Source organism: Macaca mulatta, chromosome 1 (genome assembly GCF_049350105.2).
Source record: "Macaca mulatta isolate MMU2019108-1 chromosome 1, T2T-MMU8v2.0, whole genome shotgun sequence".
Lineage (NCBI taxonomy): Eukaryota > Metazoa > Chordata > Mammalia > Primates > Cercopithecidae > Macaca > Macaca mulatta.
Window position 1 is genome coordinate 154,447,483 of NC_133406.1, and position 19,491 is coordinate 154,466,973.

The 19,491-nt window shown below is 38.6% G+C and overlaps 1 protein-coding gene across 4 annotated transcripts in view; it reads left to right on the forward strand.

The window, feature by feature from the left end:
* Positions 1-6,776: 6,776 nt before the first annotated feature.
* COL24A1 (collagen type XXIV alpha 1 chain) overlaps positions 6,777-19,491 on the forward strand; it is a 398,071-nt gene continuing 385,356 nt past the window's right edge. For 2 of the 4 annotated variants that reach the window (XM_001109249.5, XM_015144267.3), the window contains exons 1-2: positions 6,951-7,406; positions 16,816-16,880. In XM_001109249.5, the coding sequence (XP_001109249.3) occupies positions 7,351-7,406; positions 16,816-16,880 (121 nt within the window). In that variant the 5' untranslated portion in view covers positions 6,951-7,350. Of the gene's footprint in view, positions 6,852-6,950; positions 7,407-16,815; positions 16,881-19,491 lie in introns of those variants that run through there. The other 2 variants (XM_077987934.1, XM_077987942.1) reach the window with 2 other exon arrangements.

Genomic DNA, 19,491 nt, shown 5'->3' on the forward strand with positions numbered 1-19,491 from the left:
CTTGCTTTAACTTGTTGTGGAGAAACAATTAGGGAGATTTTTGAAGACGAACTTTCAATGTGGCATTAAAAATGTAGAGTTTTCCCCCTGGCATGACTATACAAGTGTTTACATATCTACCTGTTTGGTTGTTCTAGAGTCGAGCTGAATTTATGGCTCTGCCTTTCTCTAGCTACACAAACACATCTTAATCCATTTATTAATGTCTTGTTGCTCCTTCCCTAGAATCTTTTCCATGTTAGTTATTCCAAACCATCCATACGGTCCTCAGGAGCCCAATCTATTTCCCTCAATCTTGAAACTCTTATGTCCTTTTCTGATGTATGTAAATAATACATGCTTATTGTAAAAAATAAAAATGGCAAAATACAAATGAATAAAGGATAAAAATTAAATCAGCATCCCTAATTTTACCACCCAGAAATTCTCTTTATGCTACTATTAATATTTTGGTATATTCACTTCAGTCTTTTTTCTAGGATACACAATATATACTATCACACTCATATATAGGATAGAGTTTTTAATCTTGTTTGTTCCACCTAAAATATTTTAAGAATTTTTTCATGTTAAGAAATAGTATCCCTAATGTTATTTTTTGTAGTTGCCTAGTATTGTATGAATGTACTATGATTTGTTTACCTAGAAATAAAATAACACTGTAATTATCATCCTTATACATGCTTTCATGGGCAAAATCTGATTAGTATTTACTTAAGATGCATTTCTAGATTTAAAAAATATGACATTTTTAAGGCTCTTACTGAGTACTGTCAACTTTCCCTCTAGTTGTATCTAAGAGTACCTGCTTAACACTGCCGTCACCAACATGGGATGTTATAGTTTTAAACAATCTTTGTCATTTGCTCTGGGAGCTTATTGTATTAACTTGCATTTTTTGAACTGAATTAGTTAAATATTTTTATATGTTTTGGGCCAATTTGATTTCTTCCTATGTAAATTGCATTTTCTATACTTCTATCTATATTCATCACTTTTCTTACTGACATAAGAAATCTATGACCGGGCATGGTGGCTCATGCCTGTAATCCCAGCACTTTGAGAGGCCAAGGCGGGTGGATCACAAGGTCAGGAGTTTGAGACCAGCCTGGTCAATATGGTGAAACCCTGTCTCTACTAAAAATACAAAAATTAGCTCGGCATGGTGGCAGGCGCCTGTAGTCTCAGCAATCTACTCAGGAGGCTGAGGCAGGAGAATCACTTGAACCCGGGAGGCACAGTTTGCAGTGAGGTGAGATCACACCATTGCACTTTAGCCTGGGTGACAGAACAAGACTCCGTCAAAAAAAAAAAAAAAAAAAAAAAAAAAAAAAAAAGAGAGAGAGAGAGAAAGAAAGAAATAAAGAAAGAAAGAAAGAAATCTTCACATATTAACGATCTTGACATTCTACAAAAATAATTAATAAAATCTGAACTGTTTAAAAATGGTCAAGGTCATGAAATAACCGACCATTCAAGTTTGCCTGGGGCTGAGTGGGAACTTTCAGTGCCAAAAGCAGGAAAGTTGGACAAACAGTGATGGGTTGGTCACTCCACCTCAGAAACTTTTCCAGATTGAAGGAGACTAAATGCACCTAAATACAAGATGTGATCCTGAAGCAGGAAAAAAAAAAAAGGTGGCGGGGGGGAGTTTCCTGTGACAAACAGCAATAATTTATGAAATTTGAATAGCTCCATACATTAAATAATAGTGCTATGTAAATATTAATTTCCTAATTTTGATCATCGAGCTGTGGTTGTGGAAAAGAATATCCTCATTTTTGGGAAATATACACCGATGGTGTATACTGAAGGGGTTAATCAGCATAATGCCTGCAGTTTACTCTCAAACATTTTGGGGAGAAAGAGAAAGAGGGAGAATATAATAACATCAATGTGATAAAATTTTAACATTGCTGAATATAGGGGAAAGGGCATACAGAAATTTTTTTTCCACACTGTTTTGCTATAAATTTGAAATTATTTCAACATAAAAGCTTATTAAAGATGTTAATTATCTGCCATGCACTACAAATAAATTAGGTTCTCTGTTAAAGTTGGTAGCATTTTAATGCTACCTCAGTTTGTCATTTGTTTCTTCATCTGTTTATATTGTGTGAGACTTTTGTTTCTTTATTTTATGACTTGGAAATTTCAAATTGCACTGCATTCAGCTTTGTCTTTCTGAGAGACTGCACATCTTCCAGAGCAGGATGAATCTGCCTGATGATTTTCATCCCCAGTTCATAGCAAAGTGTTTGGAACCTATTGCTGTCCCATAAATATTTGATAAATTAGTAAATATAAATATTTTTTTTGTTTTGTTTTGTCCTGTGCTTTTATTCTTAAAAGAGACTCACCTCTAAAGAAGAACATTTTTACATATATTTATTTCTAAATCTTTTCAGAATTTAATATTTTTGAACAGCCCATTAATGTATATGGAGTTTCCTTTGGTATACAGCATGAGGTAGTTATAAGTTTTTCCTTCCTCAAGATGAATTGTTTCAGCACTATTTGTAAAGCAGGTCTTCCTTTCTATATAGTTGTGAAATGCCACCTTCATTATATACTGAATCTCATATTCTTATAAGGAAAGAGAGACAGAGAGAGACAGAGAGAGAGAGAGAAATTACTGAGGGTATGGACTTCATCCAGAGTCAGTCTGAATTGGTTTAAATATTGATGATTAGGCCAGGTATGGTGGCTCACGCTTTGCTTTTAATCCCAGCACTTTGGGAGGCTGAGGCGGGTGGATCACTTGAGGTTAGGAGTTCAAGACTAGCCTGGCCAACACGACAAAACCCCATTTCTACCAAAAACTACAAAAAAAATTAGCCAGGCATGGTGGTGCACGCCTGTAGTCCCAAGCCACTCAGGAGGCTGAGGTGGGAGAATCACCTGAACCCAGGAAGCAGAGGTTGAAGTGAGCCGAGATCCTGTCATTGCTTTCCAGCCTGGGCAACAGAGTAAGACTCCATCTCAAAAAAAAAAAAAAAAAAAAAAGATCAGTTTTATAATCTCTTATAATCTCAGGCTATTTAATCCTTTATTTCCTTCTCTTTATAAGGAAGATAAATAATATCTAATTTAATATAATTTTAAGGGATAAAATAATTTTATAATAAACACTTAGAATAAATCCTGATGCATACTAAGCATTATTAAGTATTTGCTATATTGTTTTTTAAGCTCCTATACTATTATTTAAATAATGTTATATGCTTCTTGTTCTATCTCCTTTAATTCTGTACTGTTTCCTTTCACTTTCTGGAGTCTAAGTTTGTATCCTTGGTGCTGTACTCCCTGTTTTGATAGTCTTTTCTTTAAAAATAGACTCTACTGTCAAGGCTTCAAATACCATTTTGTGCAGATGACGAAGAAATCTAACACTCTAGTTCTGGCCTCTCTCCTGAACTCTCTCTCTTCTACTCTATTGAATAGTTCCAAAAGAATGTCTTACCATGGCTTCAAACATAATATAATATGCCTCAATGTGAATTAGTTGTCTGACTCTTTGACATTGGCCAGTATCGTAATTTCTTTATCATTCAGGCTTTCAATTTCATCTATGCCTTCTCCCTTCCCAATCTAACCAATTATCAGATATTGATTTATTTTAATAATGATTCTCTTATTTAGCTTTTCTACCATTCTGACTATAGTCGGAACCTATCTCAACATCTACACCTAACTTATCCCCTTTTCAATCCTGGCATCTGATGCTGACTCATCTTAAAATGGGAGTGTGGAGCAAGCGAAATTCTAATAGTTTTCTATTGGCTATAGGCATAAATCTTAAACAGTAGGATTTAAACTCCATAACGGGAAGGATTTTCATGTATTTTGTTCACTGCTGTAACTCAGTGCCCAGAAGAATTCTAGGCACATAGTAGGTAATATGATAAATGAACCCTTATCCTGACATTCAGGGACTTTCACAGTTTGCCTTCAACCTCTCTTCCAATGCAGAAACCTCTAGTCCAGACTGACGAATCTGTTCTTTTTCTCTGGATATAATTTAGATATACTCTTCTTGGTTCATGTGCTGTTAGTCATCTAACATCCATTTCTAAACATAATACCTTTCTCCTTTCTATGTTTGTAAATCCTTTTTGCTTTTCATGGACCAGCTAAGTCCCAAGGTATCTGTTTAATCTGTCTCGATCAATTGATCTATGCTAATCTCCATCATCCTATAATGTCTATAGCAGTTAAAACTTACATTGTTTATCTTTTACTGGACAAATGCCTCCTCTCCCCGAATAAATGTACTCTGAGGGTATGTGTGCACTTGAGCATCTTCTACATATTAAGTGTTCCACTAACTCTAACTAGCAACTGTCATCTTATGCTCAAATAACCTGAAATACATTTTAATAACTTCATTTCATACAGCATTCTATTCTTCAGACTCAGTATTGTAAACAGAAAAAAAGACTTTATTCCAGAAGTGTATCTCATGGAAAAATGGAGATGGAGATTGAGTTACTTAAGCTCTGCTCAATTTTCATCTATTGTTCTTTCCATCAAGCCAAATTAGCTGTCTTTCTTTAGCTGACTAGTAGGAAAAAGCACAAAAACCAGAAATTAAGGGCATTTAAGAATGACTGCCTTCCCTCAGTCCTGGGTTTCTAGGAATATTTCATAAATCTGTGGTTATTTGTTACAAAAACTGGGAGAAGATTTTACAATGGCAAGTCCTGTGAGGTGAGCACCTTGACTAAGTGATCAAAGTGAACATCACTGGGAGGTGACATATGAACCTCATATACACCTGAGATTGATGCCCCGAGAAGGGCACACCATCACTTTAGTGTTATTTATGACCAAAATACATAACCTGCAACCAATCATGAGACTATGTCACAGAAATCCAGATTGAGGAACCCTCCACAAAATGACTGTTCAGTGCATTTCAAAAGTGTTGAGGTCGTGAAAGACAAAGGAAGACAGGACTGCCACAGATGGGAGGAGACTAAGGAGACCTAACAATTCCGTGAATCACTGTGTTAGTTTATTAAACACAGTGTAGGATCCTGAGTAAAATCCTGGACCAGATAAAGGACATTAATAGAAAAACTGACAATATTTAATAAGACGTATAGATTGGTTATTAGTATTATATTGGTGTTGAGTATCCAGGGTTTTTATTTTTTATTTTTTTTATTTTTGAGATGGAGTCTTGCTCTGTTACCCAGGCTGGAGTGCAGTGGTGCGATCTCAGCTCACTGCCACCTCTGCCTCTCTGGTTCAAGCAATGCTTCTGTCTCAGCCCCCTGAATAGCTGGGATGACAGGTGTGCACCAACAAGCCCGGCTAATTTTTGTATTTTTAGTAGAGACAGGGTTTCACCATGTTGGCCAGGCTGGTCTCTAACTCCTGATCTCAGGTGATCTGCTCGCCTTGGCCTGCTGTGCTGGGATTACGGGCATGAGCCACCACACCCAGCCCAATTGTCCAGTTTTGATAACTGTAATTTGGTTATGTAAGTTGTTAACATCAGGGGAAGCTGAGGGAAGTATATATAGGAACTCTGTACTATTGTGCAACTTTCTATAATCTAAAATTATTTCAAAATAAACAGTCGAAAAATTGAGGCGGGGGGAACATGATGAATTTCTATATTCTTGCATTTAAAAAATTACCAAACTTGAGAGTCACATCAATTATTGTCATTCACCAAAATGATCACTTTAACCTTTATAATGTGTGTGTAATGTGGGATCCCTTTCAGCATGTGGGTCATTAGCTCTGGGAGGCACACAGGCTAGACAAGAAAAATTTGGAGAAATGATACTCAGTGATATACAGCATTCATTCAATAGATATGCCAGGTAGGTGCTAAGAACACAACTATGAACAACATAATAGATTCCTGGCCTCTTGGAGTTTCCAGTCTTATTAATAAGGAAGATAAAATCAGAACGTTTGTTTTCTGTTTTTGTTTTTGTTTTTGCAAACATCAGAAGGTGGATTTCTTAGTATAAGGCCATGGGGGCATAGCACCTTGTGTCAAAAGAAGAAATTTGCTACAAAAATTGGAGAAGGTATTCAAGTTGTTAAGGCGGTGAGGTGTGTGTGTGTGTGTGTGTGTGTGTGTGTGTGTGAGAGAGAGAGAGAGAGAGAGATTGTGTGAGTGTAGTGTGTGTGATGTGCTCTTGATGTGAACCAGTAAAACACACTTGTAGGCAGGAAAAGGCAGAAAGGTGAATTACAGGAGAAAAATCAGTAGAAGGTCTTAAGGGGGACAGACTGAAAGGAAAGAGTGAAGGGAGGAAAGGTAGAAATGAGAACAGTTAAAGTCATTTAATAATACCACGCAAGCCACTGGCCTAACTGCAAAGAAGGCAAGAAGGTCGCAGGGTAATGAAGGCCTCCTCTAAGTGTCATTTCAGAAGGTGTGGGTGAAGAAGGTAGAGAAAAAGATTGGGGATGGGAGACACGCAAGAGGAAAACATCAAATTGGGGACTGCTGAGATGGGGAATGGAACACGAACATGGTATGGAAGGAAGGATACTAGCCGCCTACAAGTGGGGAAGGAGAGCATCCGGTTGGGTACCCAGGCAGCAGCGAGCGTGTCCGGGGTGCGGCTGGCCCAGCCCGACCCCAAAGGGCAGGCGAACGGGGACGCCTGGGACGGGCGCTGGGTCGGGGAAGGTTGTGGGGGCAGAGGGGGAGGTGTGCGCTGTGTTTGGTGATGTCATTGCAAGTCAGTGAGCGGTGAAATTTAACACCGGCCGGATTTGCTTGGCTCCTCTTCTTCCAGGCAAAAGCAGCCGGCAGCAGTCAACGCCGAGCTCCTGCAGTTGCCACCGGCCCCCTCGCACCGACTTGATTTCCGAAGTGGGTGTGTGTGCTTGTTTGACAAATGTTCGGGCGCGGGCTCTTTCCAAGGACTTCCTCCCCCACTTCATCTCCTTCCCTACCCCCACCCCTTTCTCCTCCCAGGCCCAAAGCAGAGGACTCCACTGGAGTCACAGAGTCGCCTTTGAACCGCAAGTGAACTTGAGTGCTGCACTAGCAGCCAGGCTCTCGCTGCCGCCGGCGCCCCGCGGCCTCCCAGTGAGGTTTACCTCCTCGCCCGCCCTCCCCGGGGAGCGCAACCCTGGGCTCGTTCGTTACCGAGCCAGAGAGCTAGGAAGCTTGTCCTCCCCTTCGGGTGCTATTTCCTACCTCCTCCCGACTTCACCGCCCCCCCCCCCACTTTTTTTCTTGTTGCGGGTTTGGAGCATGGTTTTCATGTGATTGTTTTTTCCCTTTTTCATGGACAGTACCTGCACCCTAAGCAATTCAGAGTTGGCTTCTGTTTTCCGTTAGCGCTTTGCTGCACGGACAAATGCATACAAATGCATTTAGGAGCCCACAGAACAAGGCGTGGAAAAGTCTCCCCCACGGCAAAAACGTAAGTAGCCCACCCGCCGGGTAGGGTAGGGGTTAGACCAACCCCTCTCTCCACCCCCTGGTTCTGCTGAGCCTGATGGAGACCTGAGGTCCGGCTCCTTGGCACTTTTTGGCGTTGGGAGCGGGCGAGTACCCGCGGTATAGTCCCCTTGTCTTCTCAGCTTGTAAAATACCGTGTTTGAAAGGATGCCTCGTGCCAGCAGATCTCAGAAGTTTATGCTAAAGCGATCTTTTGGCTCGAGAGGGAAAGTTCGCTGGAGCGAGTCCCGAGGTCCAGGGCAGCGGCTCCCGAAGCTCCAGAGCTCGGCTCCGACGATCTCTCTGGCTCCAGCTCCCGCCGCCCCCGCGCCCTCCTCCCCTTCTCCTCCCGCAGGGCCCTGTCGAGGTCCTGCTTCCCCGAGGTGCTTCTCAGGGCGTCCAGCCTGGCGATTGCTGTGACACTAGAGATCCCCCAGGGTCGGTGTGCGCAGCCTGGACCACTGGACACAGGCGTGAGGAAGGGTCGCCAGTTGGGGGAAGGGGGTAGCTGCAGAACCTCGGGCGTCGAGGGGTTGCTTTACCCACGGGCTCAGAGGCAATCCCCTCTTGTTAAAAGGCCAACAAACGTTGCCCATCAGAGCCGAGGCTGCGCCCTGATCACTGCCCTGTCACTGGGGAAGTGGCACTCGCGGCAGGAACTGGGGAGGGGAACAGGACACGGGGGCGGGCCTGCCCCTCCTGGGGAGGTTTTGGGCGGGTCCTGACGGGCACCCCACCTCCCTTTTGGGCGCTGTACCTGCTCCCATGCCTTCACTGGGAAAAGGGCGTGGACCAGGGGTTGCGCGGCTTTGGCTGGATGCCCTGGTCCCCCTGGAAGAGGTCAGTGGGTTACACAAGTTTGCTTCTGGCCCCTGGGTGAGAAGGGTGAAGCGGCTGTGGAAGTCTTCTGCAGAGAGGCTGCCCCTCAGGAGGGAAGGTGGGAGGAGTGCAGGGAACAGAATTGACCGTGTCAGCTGAGGGCAGGCGGAGGCGGGGTGCGGAGAAAGAGCGCCTTGTGGTAGTGTTTGTATGAACATGTGCTTCCCAGCCGCATGCTGCCCAGCCTGGCTGGGGCTCGCTCGCGCGCTCTCCTCCGACCCCTGGAAGCCTCGCTGCTGGGCTTCCCAGCTGACCAGATGCACCTCCCCGCACACCCCCATCCCCATTCAACAGTGAAGAGGAAACCTCCCAACCTCCTCAACCCCGTGCGGGCAGCGCGGTGCTGGAGGCTGGGGAGTCCTGGGAGCGAGTAGAGGTCAAGCTCTGCGGGTTGCCTTCTCAAAGCGGCTCACGCAGGTCGCATGGGGTTCCCAGGCAGAAGATTTCCCGCCGCTGTTCTCGATAAACATCCCTCTGTGTGGACCAGCTTGGAGAGTCGGGGGTTGCAGCCGATCCTGCGAAATTGACAGATCTTCCCGCTGATCAGGGGCGGATGCAGAGAGGCTCTAGCCCCGCCAGCCTGGAGACTCCAGGAGAGGCGGATGCGGAGAGGCTCTTGCCCAGCCAGCCTCCGCATCTGCCCTCCTGCCGCTCCCGCCCCGAGGGCTTTCCCTCTGCCACCGCGCGAGGCCCACGCTTGTGACTAACACCCCCCTTGGTAGTTGTGACCAACCTCCCGGGTTAAAGCAGATCTGCTCCTGGGTTCTGTCTTGTCTGGTTTACACTTCCCTTCCAGACGCTCCCAGAAAAGGCCCTGCATAAATTCTTGGGCAGTTTGGGGTTTGTAAATTGGGTCCAGATGATTGGGGGGAGGGAGGCAGAGAAACCAAATAGAATGGATTGCACCGGAGGAACTTCTGAAGAAAAATTATACAACGTGGAATGGGAAGAGAACCCTTGTGCAGAGACGTGGGGATGAGTAGCAGGTTCTGGATGAAGGTGTTTGTCTCCCATGACCACCAGAAGCCTTGCAGCCCTTGGTTATCTCATAATATCCAATTTGTTCTATTACAGGGGCCATTGGGGATGGGCTGCAGAGAATTAAGGGTAATCCATAATTACATCAGATTACAGAACTCACAGCTCCAACCACACACATGCAAACTTGGGAAAGATAGTTAATGATTGGGCTGAAAAAATTGTTTCTAGAAAATCCAATTTTCATAAATAATTTGGAATTTTTCAGTTTGAAAAATAATGCCACCAACCCTTTGAAGTTTGAGGCGGGGCTTGGGGGCGGGGAGCTGGATTTGGAAGAAGTAGCTGATTTATAATGTCAGGCCACTGAATTAAACCTTGAGTCTCTGATGAAATCCCTGAGTTTTATTTTCCTTTTGTGGTGATGTTTTGTAAGAGAGGGAGCGCTTTTTAAAATCACAGTTCTGATTAGTCACCGAAAAACATTTCCAGTTTAAAACTGGATCTTTACAGACACTTTCTTTCATGGGGTCTTTCATATGGGTTGCCTAATGTGAATTTGTAGAATTAAAAAAAGGAAATGAAATCTCAAAGTCAGCTTTAGATACCTCAATTTGACATATTATCAGAAGGTCTCCCAGGCAGGCTATTATGGTAATTAAAGACTTTTATAACCAAAAAGAATTTTTGGAATATAAAGATCTATTTCCTAGATGGCATGAAATTCTATTTTTTAAAGTTGCTTATCTTTGTGTTCAAATAAATTTTTGAAATAAACTGATGACTCAGGGAGAGGAAATGTAATTTATGGAAAGTACTTTTGAGTGTCATTTAGACATTCTGCTTGGTAATTCGTGAACTGCAGAATGAAAGTAAATTTTATTATGGGAATTAGAATAGCTGTGCTAGTTTCCTTGCCATGCCTTCCAACTATGACTTATTTTAGAATTTGTAACTCTAAGTGAGAACTAAAGACAATTTTATTTTCATTCTCATAAAAGGCTAACATTATTCTGTCATTCATTTATTCAATATTCATTAACATATTTATTCAACACATGTTTACTGAGCTCCAACTATGTGCCCAGTGTGGTTCTAGGCAGTAGAGATACAATGATGGAGTATGACAGATCCACAATTGCTGCCCTCCCAATGTGTCCAGTCTAATAGAGGAAATAGTAAATGAAACAACCAAGTATAACGAAATGAGAGGAGGATATATACATGAGGGGAACCTAGCAGTCTTGGATGGGTGGATAGGGGAGAAAAGGATAATACTGGAAGGAAAAGGCAACCAAAGGAAATGAAATCTAGACTGAGACCTTAGTGAAAAGAACATGAAATTTTCCAGACAGAAGGAACAATAAAAGGCTCACAAATGAGACAGCACAGTGCATTTGAGGACCTGAAAGAAATGAAGTTGGTTGGAGTACACATTCTAGGGAAGAAGTGACTGGAGCTGGAGCTGGAGAGATAAACAGAGACCAAATTCTGAAAGGCCTTTAAACCATGTTTAACAACTAGAGGTTAGGGAGACTTGACTTTTCTTGATTTTGGGATTGGAGTATAGATAGAAGATACCAGAGAATTTATGTATTTGTTGAAACGCAAGACCACCTGATAGTTTCACTGGAAGATTATCTGATTCATTAGTTCATTTGAAAATCTTTATCTAACACTAGTATGTGCCAGGAACTTTACTAAGCTAGGCAGTAGTTTAACACTCCCTGTGATATTACTAGGACACTCTAGTTTAGCTGTATTTTTCTTCCCTCCTACTGACTGGACTCTAGACACTTTGGCTATATGAAGTTCTTAAGCTTTTATCTCCCTTGCACTGCATGGATTGCTTGAATTCTTGGAATTTAATGAAAAGCTCTACAGGTTGAGTACTGCTCATCTGAAATGCTTGAGACCAGAAGTGTTTTGAATTTTGAATTTTTTCAGATTTGGAATATTTGCATATATATATAAAATGAGATATCTTGGGGATGGGACTGAAGTCAAAACATGAAATTCACTTACGTTTCATGTACAGCTTATACACATAGACTGAAGTTAATTTTATAAAATATTTTTAGTAATTTTTTGCATGAAATGAAGTTTTGACTGTGACCCATAAAGTCAGGTATAAAATCATTCCAGTATGGCATCATTTCAGCCCTCAAAACTTTTCAGATTTTGGAGCAGTTAGGACTTTGGATTTTCAGAGTGGGGGTGCTCAACCTGTAGTACACCTCACACTGGTTTAGCTATACAACTACCACCTGAGTTGAATTAATAGTTGGAAAAATTCTTTGTAAGTAAGTTAGTGACAGTACTACTTTGCTCCCTGAATCATTCAACTTTATGTTCACTGCTGTGATTGAAAACTCTTTTTTCAGTTATTTTGAGAACAAAGAACAGAAATTTTACTATTTCTGGATCTTAGTAGCTAGTAAAGAGCAAAATCTGTAAAGCTGTCATGACTTAGAGAAGTTTTGGGCATGTAAATGTAGGGTGGTGGAGATTGTTGAAATTATTAATGTATATCACGTGTGTGTTTTTTTCAGATTTGTTCACCATTTTCAATTGGTTTAAAAGAAGGCCACCAACTCATAAAAAGTTGCCTATTCACAAGCTTTCAGAAGTCCTTCCCACTATTATAAATTGAATCTATGTAGGAATGAGCATCAGTAGCCTGAAGACATATGTTATAATACCTAAGAGTCTCATGGGTACCCTAAACGAAAAAGATTCCTCAGATTACCCTAAAGCAACTTGGATCCTTTGAACAAAGAGGAAGTTGAATAACTCTAAGAATCATTTAGGAATGATGCCTGGGATGAATATTAGTCATTTACATGTTCTGAGTATGGTCTTTGGATGTATATTTTCTGTCTTCTCCTCTTTAGGCCTTTACCCTTACATGTCTGGTTATGTTTGGACTGTGGCTGGTGTCAAACTGAAAATGTGACTAGCAGCCAGACTCATGCAGAGTGTTTCTTCTTTTGTTAGATATCAATATCATGGGTCATATTTTTTGAGCCTTTATTAAGTGTTTGTTACCATATTGTTGACTTCTTTTGGATATGGTCTGATTTTGTTAAATGTCTGAGTAACTATGACTCTGTAACTTTGTATTAGTGACACATGGTCCACATACACAAACCAGTGAATGCAAACAAACATGCTTTGAATATTTGAAAAATGTTCATGTTTAATATACCAACTAGACTATTTGTGGGAGTAAACTAAATATATGAATGAATTAACAACTTAGTAGACTATTTTAGGTTACTTAAATAGTATTGGACCAAAACCATAGGAAGACCTTTACAGTTTTGTGGTTAAACAACAAACCTTTTATATATATGTATGTGTACACACACACACACACATATATATATAACATTTTGCTAAGTAATTTGTTTTTTGTCTTTTAATGCCAGTATACTAATATGATCCCATCATACACACAAATTACAGGATTTTACATTTGGAATGTAAAACATAAAAACATAAAATTTGTATTATGTCATCACATAATAGATGAGTCAGCTAAGACCCAGAAGAGGACAAAGAACAGCTGCTTCCCTAGAGGACTCTACCATCTACTGCTAATGTGGCAACTTGATAAGTTTTATTTGTTTAGGAAATGTATAGTAAATGTAATATCATAAGGAGAAACAAACAAACCTAGTCCATTAGACATTTCCCAAGAATCTTGGATTCATTAAATACCCATTTTACACAATGATGAAGTTTGGCTCTTTACCAAATTGACTATGTCAATGAAGCTTCATCCTTACTTTGTGTACCCACTTCAAAGACAAGAAAGCTAAAATGAAAAATAGGAAAAAAAAAAAAAAAAGAAAAAGAAGACTTCCATATATGCTACCATAGCAGATTTAAAAAATTCTATTTCCCTTCTCTGTCTTTGGATATCTAACTAAAATTGCCTGTGTTTTATTTTATTTTTTCCAAGTATTAAAAGAATCAAGTCCACAAGGAAAAAGCGAATTCCTCAGTCATTTGGAGATAATACTTTTGATCATTTCCTTTTAAAAAGTATTTACTGTCAATTTCATGTAACACGTGGGTACACTAGAGATAAAGATGAAGACCTGCTGCTTGCTCAGATATTTACTTTCATAAAAGGTAGGACTTATAGGGGTATAATAAAGTCACAATTAATGTATCAAAAGTACAGAGATGGGGGAAAGACTCATTCTCCTTTAGAGATGATGGGAAACTTCATGGAGCAAGTATTGATTTAATTAGGCTTTGGGTATACTTAAGAATAATAGGTGGAGACTGGGAGGGCATTTCAGACATATACAAGCTCTTCCCAGCAAATGGAGAATAACTTGGTATGACTGGAACTTTGGAGATATCAGGGGTAGTGGGATCCATACTGCTGAAAAAGGAAATTGAAGCTGAATAATAAGGGCCTTGAATGCCTTGTAAGAAACTTTTCCTGTTCTTTTTCAGTTGGCTATTAGTTTTGGTTGTAACTAAACAAAGAGAAAGAGAATCTGTTTCCGTCATTGATCTCTACCACTCAATTAGTCATCAGCTTTCATACATAGGTACATTTACGTAAGGTATGGCTCAACTGATTTGTCATAATCCCCTAGGATCACCTGTCTAAAGAAAGATGTTTGATGTACTCAGGTTTTCCTGCCTCACACCAGGAATGAACTTGTTAACATGTTTATTTCCATTTTTCTCCACTGAGGTCATTGGGGAAGTTGATGAGTTTGTTGAATTGCTAAATGAGCAGTGCTGGCTGTTGTAATCGTCATTAGTTATTTTTAAGGGACAAGTGCCTGTTGGGTTGTTTCTATGCATCTGAGTGAGCCTGATTACCTTGGGCAGGTGAGACATGCCTCCATTCACATTCGACTTTCTACTTAAGACAGCATAATTCAGATGCGCCATCCTTCATTGACTGTAATCCTAAGTAAGCAGTTTCTTAATCTCACTGATACGTATCCTGCCAGTTATATGTTTAAATATAAGTTCGAAAGGTAAATAGCCTCCTTACTCAAGCTCTAAATCACATTAGGATACATCCTGGAGAGCCCACACATCATTTTAATCTTGCACAATGGTCCTCAACCTTGTTTGCACATTAGAAACACTGGAAAATGTTTTAAAATGCCTGTGCTATGGACACATTAAAATCAGAATCTCTGTGGGGCAGGGAGAGAAAGATCCAATTATTAGTAGTTTTTAAAACTCCCCAGGTAGGCCAGGCACGGTGGCTCATGCCTGTAATCCCAGCACTTTGGGAGGTCGAAGTGGGCAGATTACCTGAGGTCAGGAGTTCGAGACCAGCCTGGCCAACATGGTGAAACTCCGTCTCTACTAAAAATACAAAAATTGGCTGGGTGTGGTGGCAGGTGCCTGTAATTCCAGCTACTCAGGAGGCTGAGACAGGAGAATTGCTTGAACCTGGGAAGCAGAGGTTGCAGTGATCCGAGATCGTACCACTGTACTCCAGCCTGGGTAACAAAGAGTAAAACTCTGTCTCAAGAAAACAAAAACAAAAACAAGACAAAACTCCTCAGGTAATTCCAGTGTGCAGCCAAGGGGTAAAAAGATCCAAACAGGCAGACTTTATATCATCTCTTGAGGGTCATTTATTTTAGAGTGGTGGTCCTCAGAATGTAGTCCCAGATCAGTAGCATCAGCACATGCAGGAAGTTGTTATAAATGCATATTCTTGAGCCCCACCCCAGACATACTTAATTAGAAATTCTGGGGGTGAGGCCCAGCGATTGTTCACAAGTCCTTCATGTGATTCTGATCACACTAAAGTTTGAAAACCACTGACCTAGTGCAGTAGAAAAGGATTTTTAAAGGGCCAAATAAAAATTTAAGGGTCATGTCATGTTATAAAATTAGATATATATGATTTGAGCAAAAGTAAAATCTATTTAGATATATTTTAATAACATTGTAAATGTAAACACAGTGAATGTTCTAAATAGTTTTGTCTCAGAGTTTGGTACACATACAATCTGCATTAGAATCACCTAGTTAAAATGTATGCATCCTGGATATCCATCGCAAATTTTGAATCATAATCTCTGTGTTGGGGCCCAAAATCTGCATTTTTTACAAGTTGCTCAGGTGAGTTTAACATTTGGGAACCATCCATCTAAATGAATAATGTCATATATAAGAATGTTTCATAGGCCTCATTGCAATATATGGTTTAGTTACTTATCCATATCAGCTGAAATTTCTGCAATGATTCAGTTGATTTGTTTGTAGTTAGTGACAGTTGTTAAGTATTCTATCAAAACCTTGTCTTATAAGAGCTGTGCTATGGACTAAGTATGGCCATAGAATGTTCAATTTTAGAATTACTAACAAAGGATAAATACCATTTTAATACAAATGAGATTTGTGTTCCATTATAAATAGTCTGATTTTATATTTGCTGGCTAAAACTTTGTAAAAAGATCATCTTTCTTACATTAAGATGCTCCTTATACTAGTTGGTAAAGGTAAAAACATCTTATTAGTAATAAATAGAAAATGTACCAATTACTACTAGCACATCAGGAATGTAATAAAAAGGAATTAATGCTTTATAGACAGCTCTATAATCACTCCTTGCAGAACTGCATTTTACAAATACATCATTTGAACAGTCCCTGGGTTAGAATCAAAAACAGAATCAGGGTCTATATTAGCAAAAGTAGGTAATGAAGTATTGTTTTCAGCCTGCTTATCATATCTCTTCAAAATTATTTCTCTAATTTTCATTTTGGAGGTAGATACAGCCAATTATGAAGAATGTTCAGCAAAATTTGTTAAAAGTTTGGTTATACTAACAATGTCACAAAATATTTTTGCTTAGAAACCTCATCAATACAAATGGACATTTTAATTTGTAGTGATTGGGTACTGTGCTTATAGCTACTACTAATCAAAATGCTCAGTGTTGACATCTACAGGTCATTGCTATTTTCAAAACCAAAGAATCATGAATCTAGTACCAGTAATTTAAGTATGATATTCAAATGACTTTCACATATAACCATTAATTTAAACAAATAAATAGCTGGTTCCCTCAATTTATAATCACTATAGTTAAGCAACTATAATTTGCATTATTTTTGTGGAAAATTCTATTACTTTGCATGAAATTGCATACATGGTAATTTAACATAATATATGATAATAATACTACCTACACTAGTTCACAATTATCGAATGTTTCCTATGTGCCAGGTACTGTTTCCTGTGCTTTACATGAACTTTTTAAGTTAATCTTCAGAAAATCTTATGAGATAGGTTTAACAGATAAAGCAACTAAGGCACAGAATGGTTAAAAAGTGTGCCCAAGTCGCACAGTAAGTGGCAAAACTGGAATTTCCCTTCAGAGCCTTTGGTCTTAACCACTATGAATATTAAAATATCATGCTATTTAAAATAAACGCTTAATTCTTAATCTTGCATAGACTTTGTTTTGGATTTTATAAGACTGTAAATGTCCAACTAGTAAGTTTTTCCCAAATGTTTTTTTCTTTTCCTAGGAAACCACTTCTTCATTTTATTGTGCTATGTGTGGCTGGGGTTGTTGTTCATGCACAAGAACAAGGTAAGAAAATTACCTTTTAATTTATTTGCTTACTTAAAAATTCTACTTCCAGACAGCAAAAGTACATAACTTTTAACTCATCATAGCCTTAAATTCAACATTAAACAATAACAAAAATTCCACTCAGTACCATGAGAATGTATGGTTAAAAAAACCAATTTTGGGGGGAAATATGACCTTTAAGAAATTACTCATATCTTCTGTCTGTGAAATTGCTTACATTTTTAAGCAAACTCTATAAAAGAGAAGTTTTGTACAATAAAAAGGCTTTGCTTGTGACTTCATTTTAAGTGGGAGTTCTTGGGGGTGGCAAACTGTGACTGCATTACCTTTGCACTTCTTGATACAACAAAAGCATATAATAAATGTTCCGTCTAGATTTGCATCATTAAGAAACAAAATGGAATTTGCATAGTAGTAGGCTTAGGATTCTATTTAATTCAAATGGGGAGGTTTAGAAAATAAACCTAAACCTGTTTTGTTTGTGCCTGCTAGTTAATTATTCTGGTAGTATGATGATAGAGTTTCAGGAGTATGTATATCCTAATTCATTCATTTAAACATGATTGAAGCATCTTGTATTTCCTGTGTAATATCCTATTGCCAATGATTGAAAATGTAAATAAGATAATGTCTCTAGCACCAAAGTGAAAAAAATGCCTTTGTCAAAGGTGAAAAACATACTAAAGTCAAAGAGAAAAATCCTAGAACTATGCTGGAGAAAGTAAGAAAAATACAAGTAAACAAATTAGAATGAAATATGTGCAAGGTAGAGAGAAGCCAAAAAGGCAGAGTTGTATTCTGGTTGACCAAATTGACAAGTAGATACAGATAAATATTCTTTCAACTATTACATAGATGAATTAAAATATTTCTTAGGAGACATTTTCTAAATCTCTTTTATGGGAAATGATTAAATTAAGCCACATGTCACATGTAACTTCATGAAAAACTATTACTGACCAAGGCATTTAGGTTACTTCATTTTGCTTGAAGTAGTCATGAAGAGGAGAAAAACTCTCTCTTTTAATTTATTGGTATTATCACTGTTACTGTTTCTGAGAACTTACTATGAACTATTAGTCACTGTGCTAGTAGAATATACATTTTCTTCAACACTGCCTCATCGCAGGGTTTTGTAATTATGGCCATGATAGGACAGCTGAAACTAAGATTAAGGAGAATAGGTAACCACCTCCAAGTAACAGCCTAATGAATGGTAGAACCAAGATTTGAGCTCCTATTTTGACCGCAAAGTCTACAAATTCCTTAAAATTGAGACTCCTAGAGCCACAGAGAAGATAAGGAAGACAAGAATACAATTATTAATTAAATGTATATTTTGTATCATGTCCTTTGTTGGTACTTTACATATATTATTCTAATCACTATAATGAACCTACATAGTACATGTTATAGATGAAGAAACTGAGACTCAAAGAAGTGGCTCACCTATAGCTTAGATTTGAATCTAGGTCTGTCAATCTCTGAAGACAAAACTCTTTCTCTTAAACATCCTCTAGCTTCACATTTGCCAGCCACTGGCATTACGAGTTTAATAATTTACCAAATATATTATTATCAAAATATTAGAAACCCATGCAAAGAAAGATACAGGGAAAATTAAATATTTATGAATAGATTTTTAAAAAATCTAGAACCAACAAAAGTAGCAAATGAAAGAAACAATATACTTCTTTCACCCTTAATATCTCATTTACGGAATGTAAAATATGTTCTTTTATTTCAGGGCAAGCATCATAATTTTCAGTCTTATAGACCTAAAATTTTATTGCCAGTTCTTAACAAAAAGAAAAGTCCTTTAGAAAACCTCTCAGACTTTAGAAAATTGAATATTTTTGAGCACAGGAAAGAAATGGAAATAGTATACTATCAGAAACTTAGAAACACTTTTTTCCTAAAAGAAATTTTGTGATTAAATTGGCATGATGCAATTTGTAACACCTAATCAGGAGATTGGAACACCATTATCAGAAAAATTGTGTTTTTATATGATCACAGATATTATTTATATTCATATTGCTGAATATGTTTGAGTGAGAGATATTCTAAGTTAGACTTATCAGAAATAAATATTTGTGTGCTTATGAGATTTTTCAAAACTTAAAAAAGTATATCAAAGAATTACAAGTACTGTACAAAGTTTAAAGGCCAAATTGTATGACAAAACATATAACAAAAAGTAGTGTCCCTTCCCCTTACCTACTCCTGCTATTCTCTGCCCAAACTCTTTTAGCACCTTCTTTTGGTTTTAACATCTATATTTAATACTATAATGTTTAAATATTATATTGACTTCCTATTATTAATGATGAGGATTTAACATTTCTATACTATTTTCTGTGTCTTCTTTTCCTCCTTCTATTCTCTCAATATAGTTTTATCCAATTTTTGGTTAAATTAATATTCACAATGCAGCTTATTATGACCATGTGCATATTTTTTTAATCACTGAGCCATGTACGTTTATATTTTTTCTTGTAAATATTACAAGATTGCCTCCTTTTCTGTTTGCTTTATGTTCTATGTCACTATCACTAAATCTCAGATATTTTGAAATATATTTTCCCCAAAAACACACAAAATACTC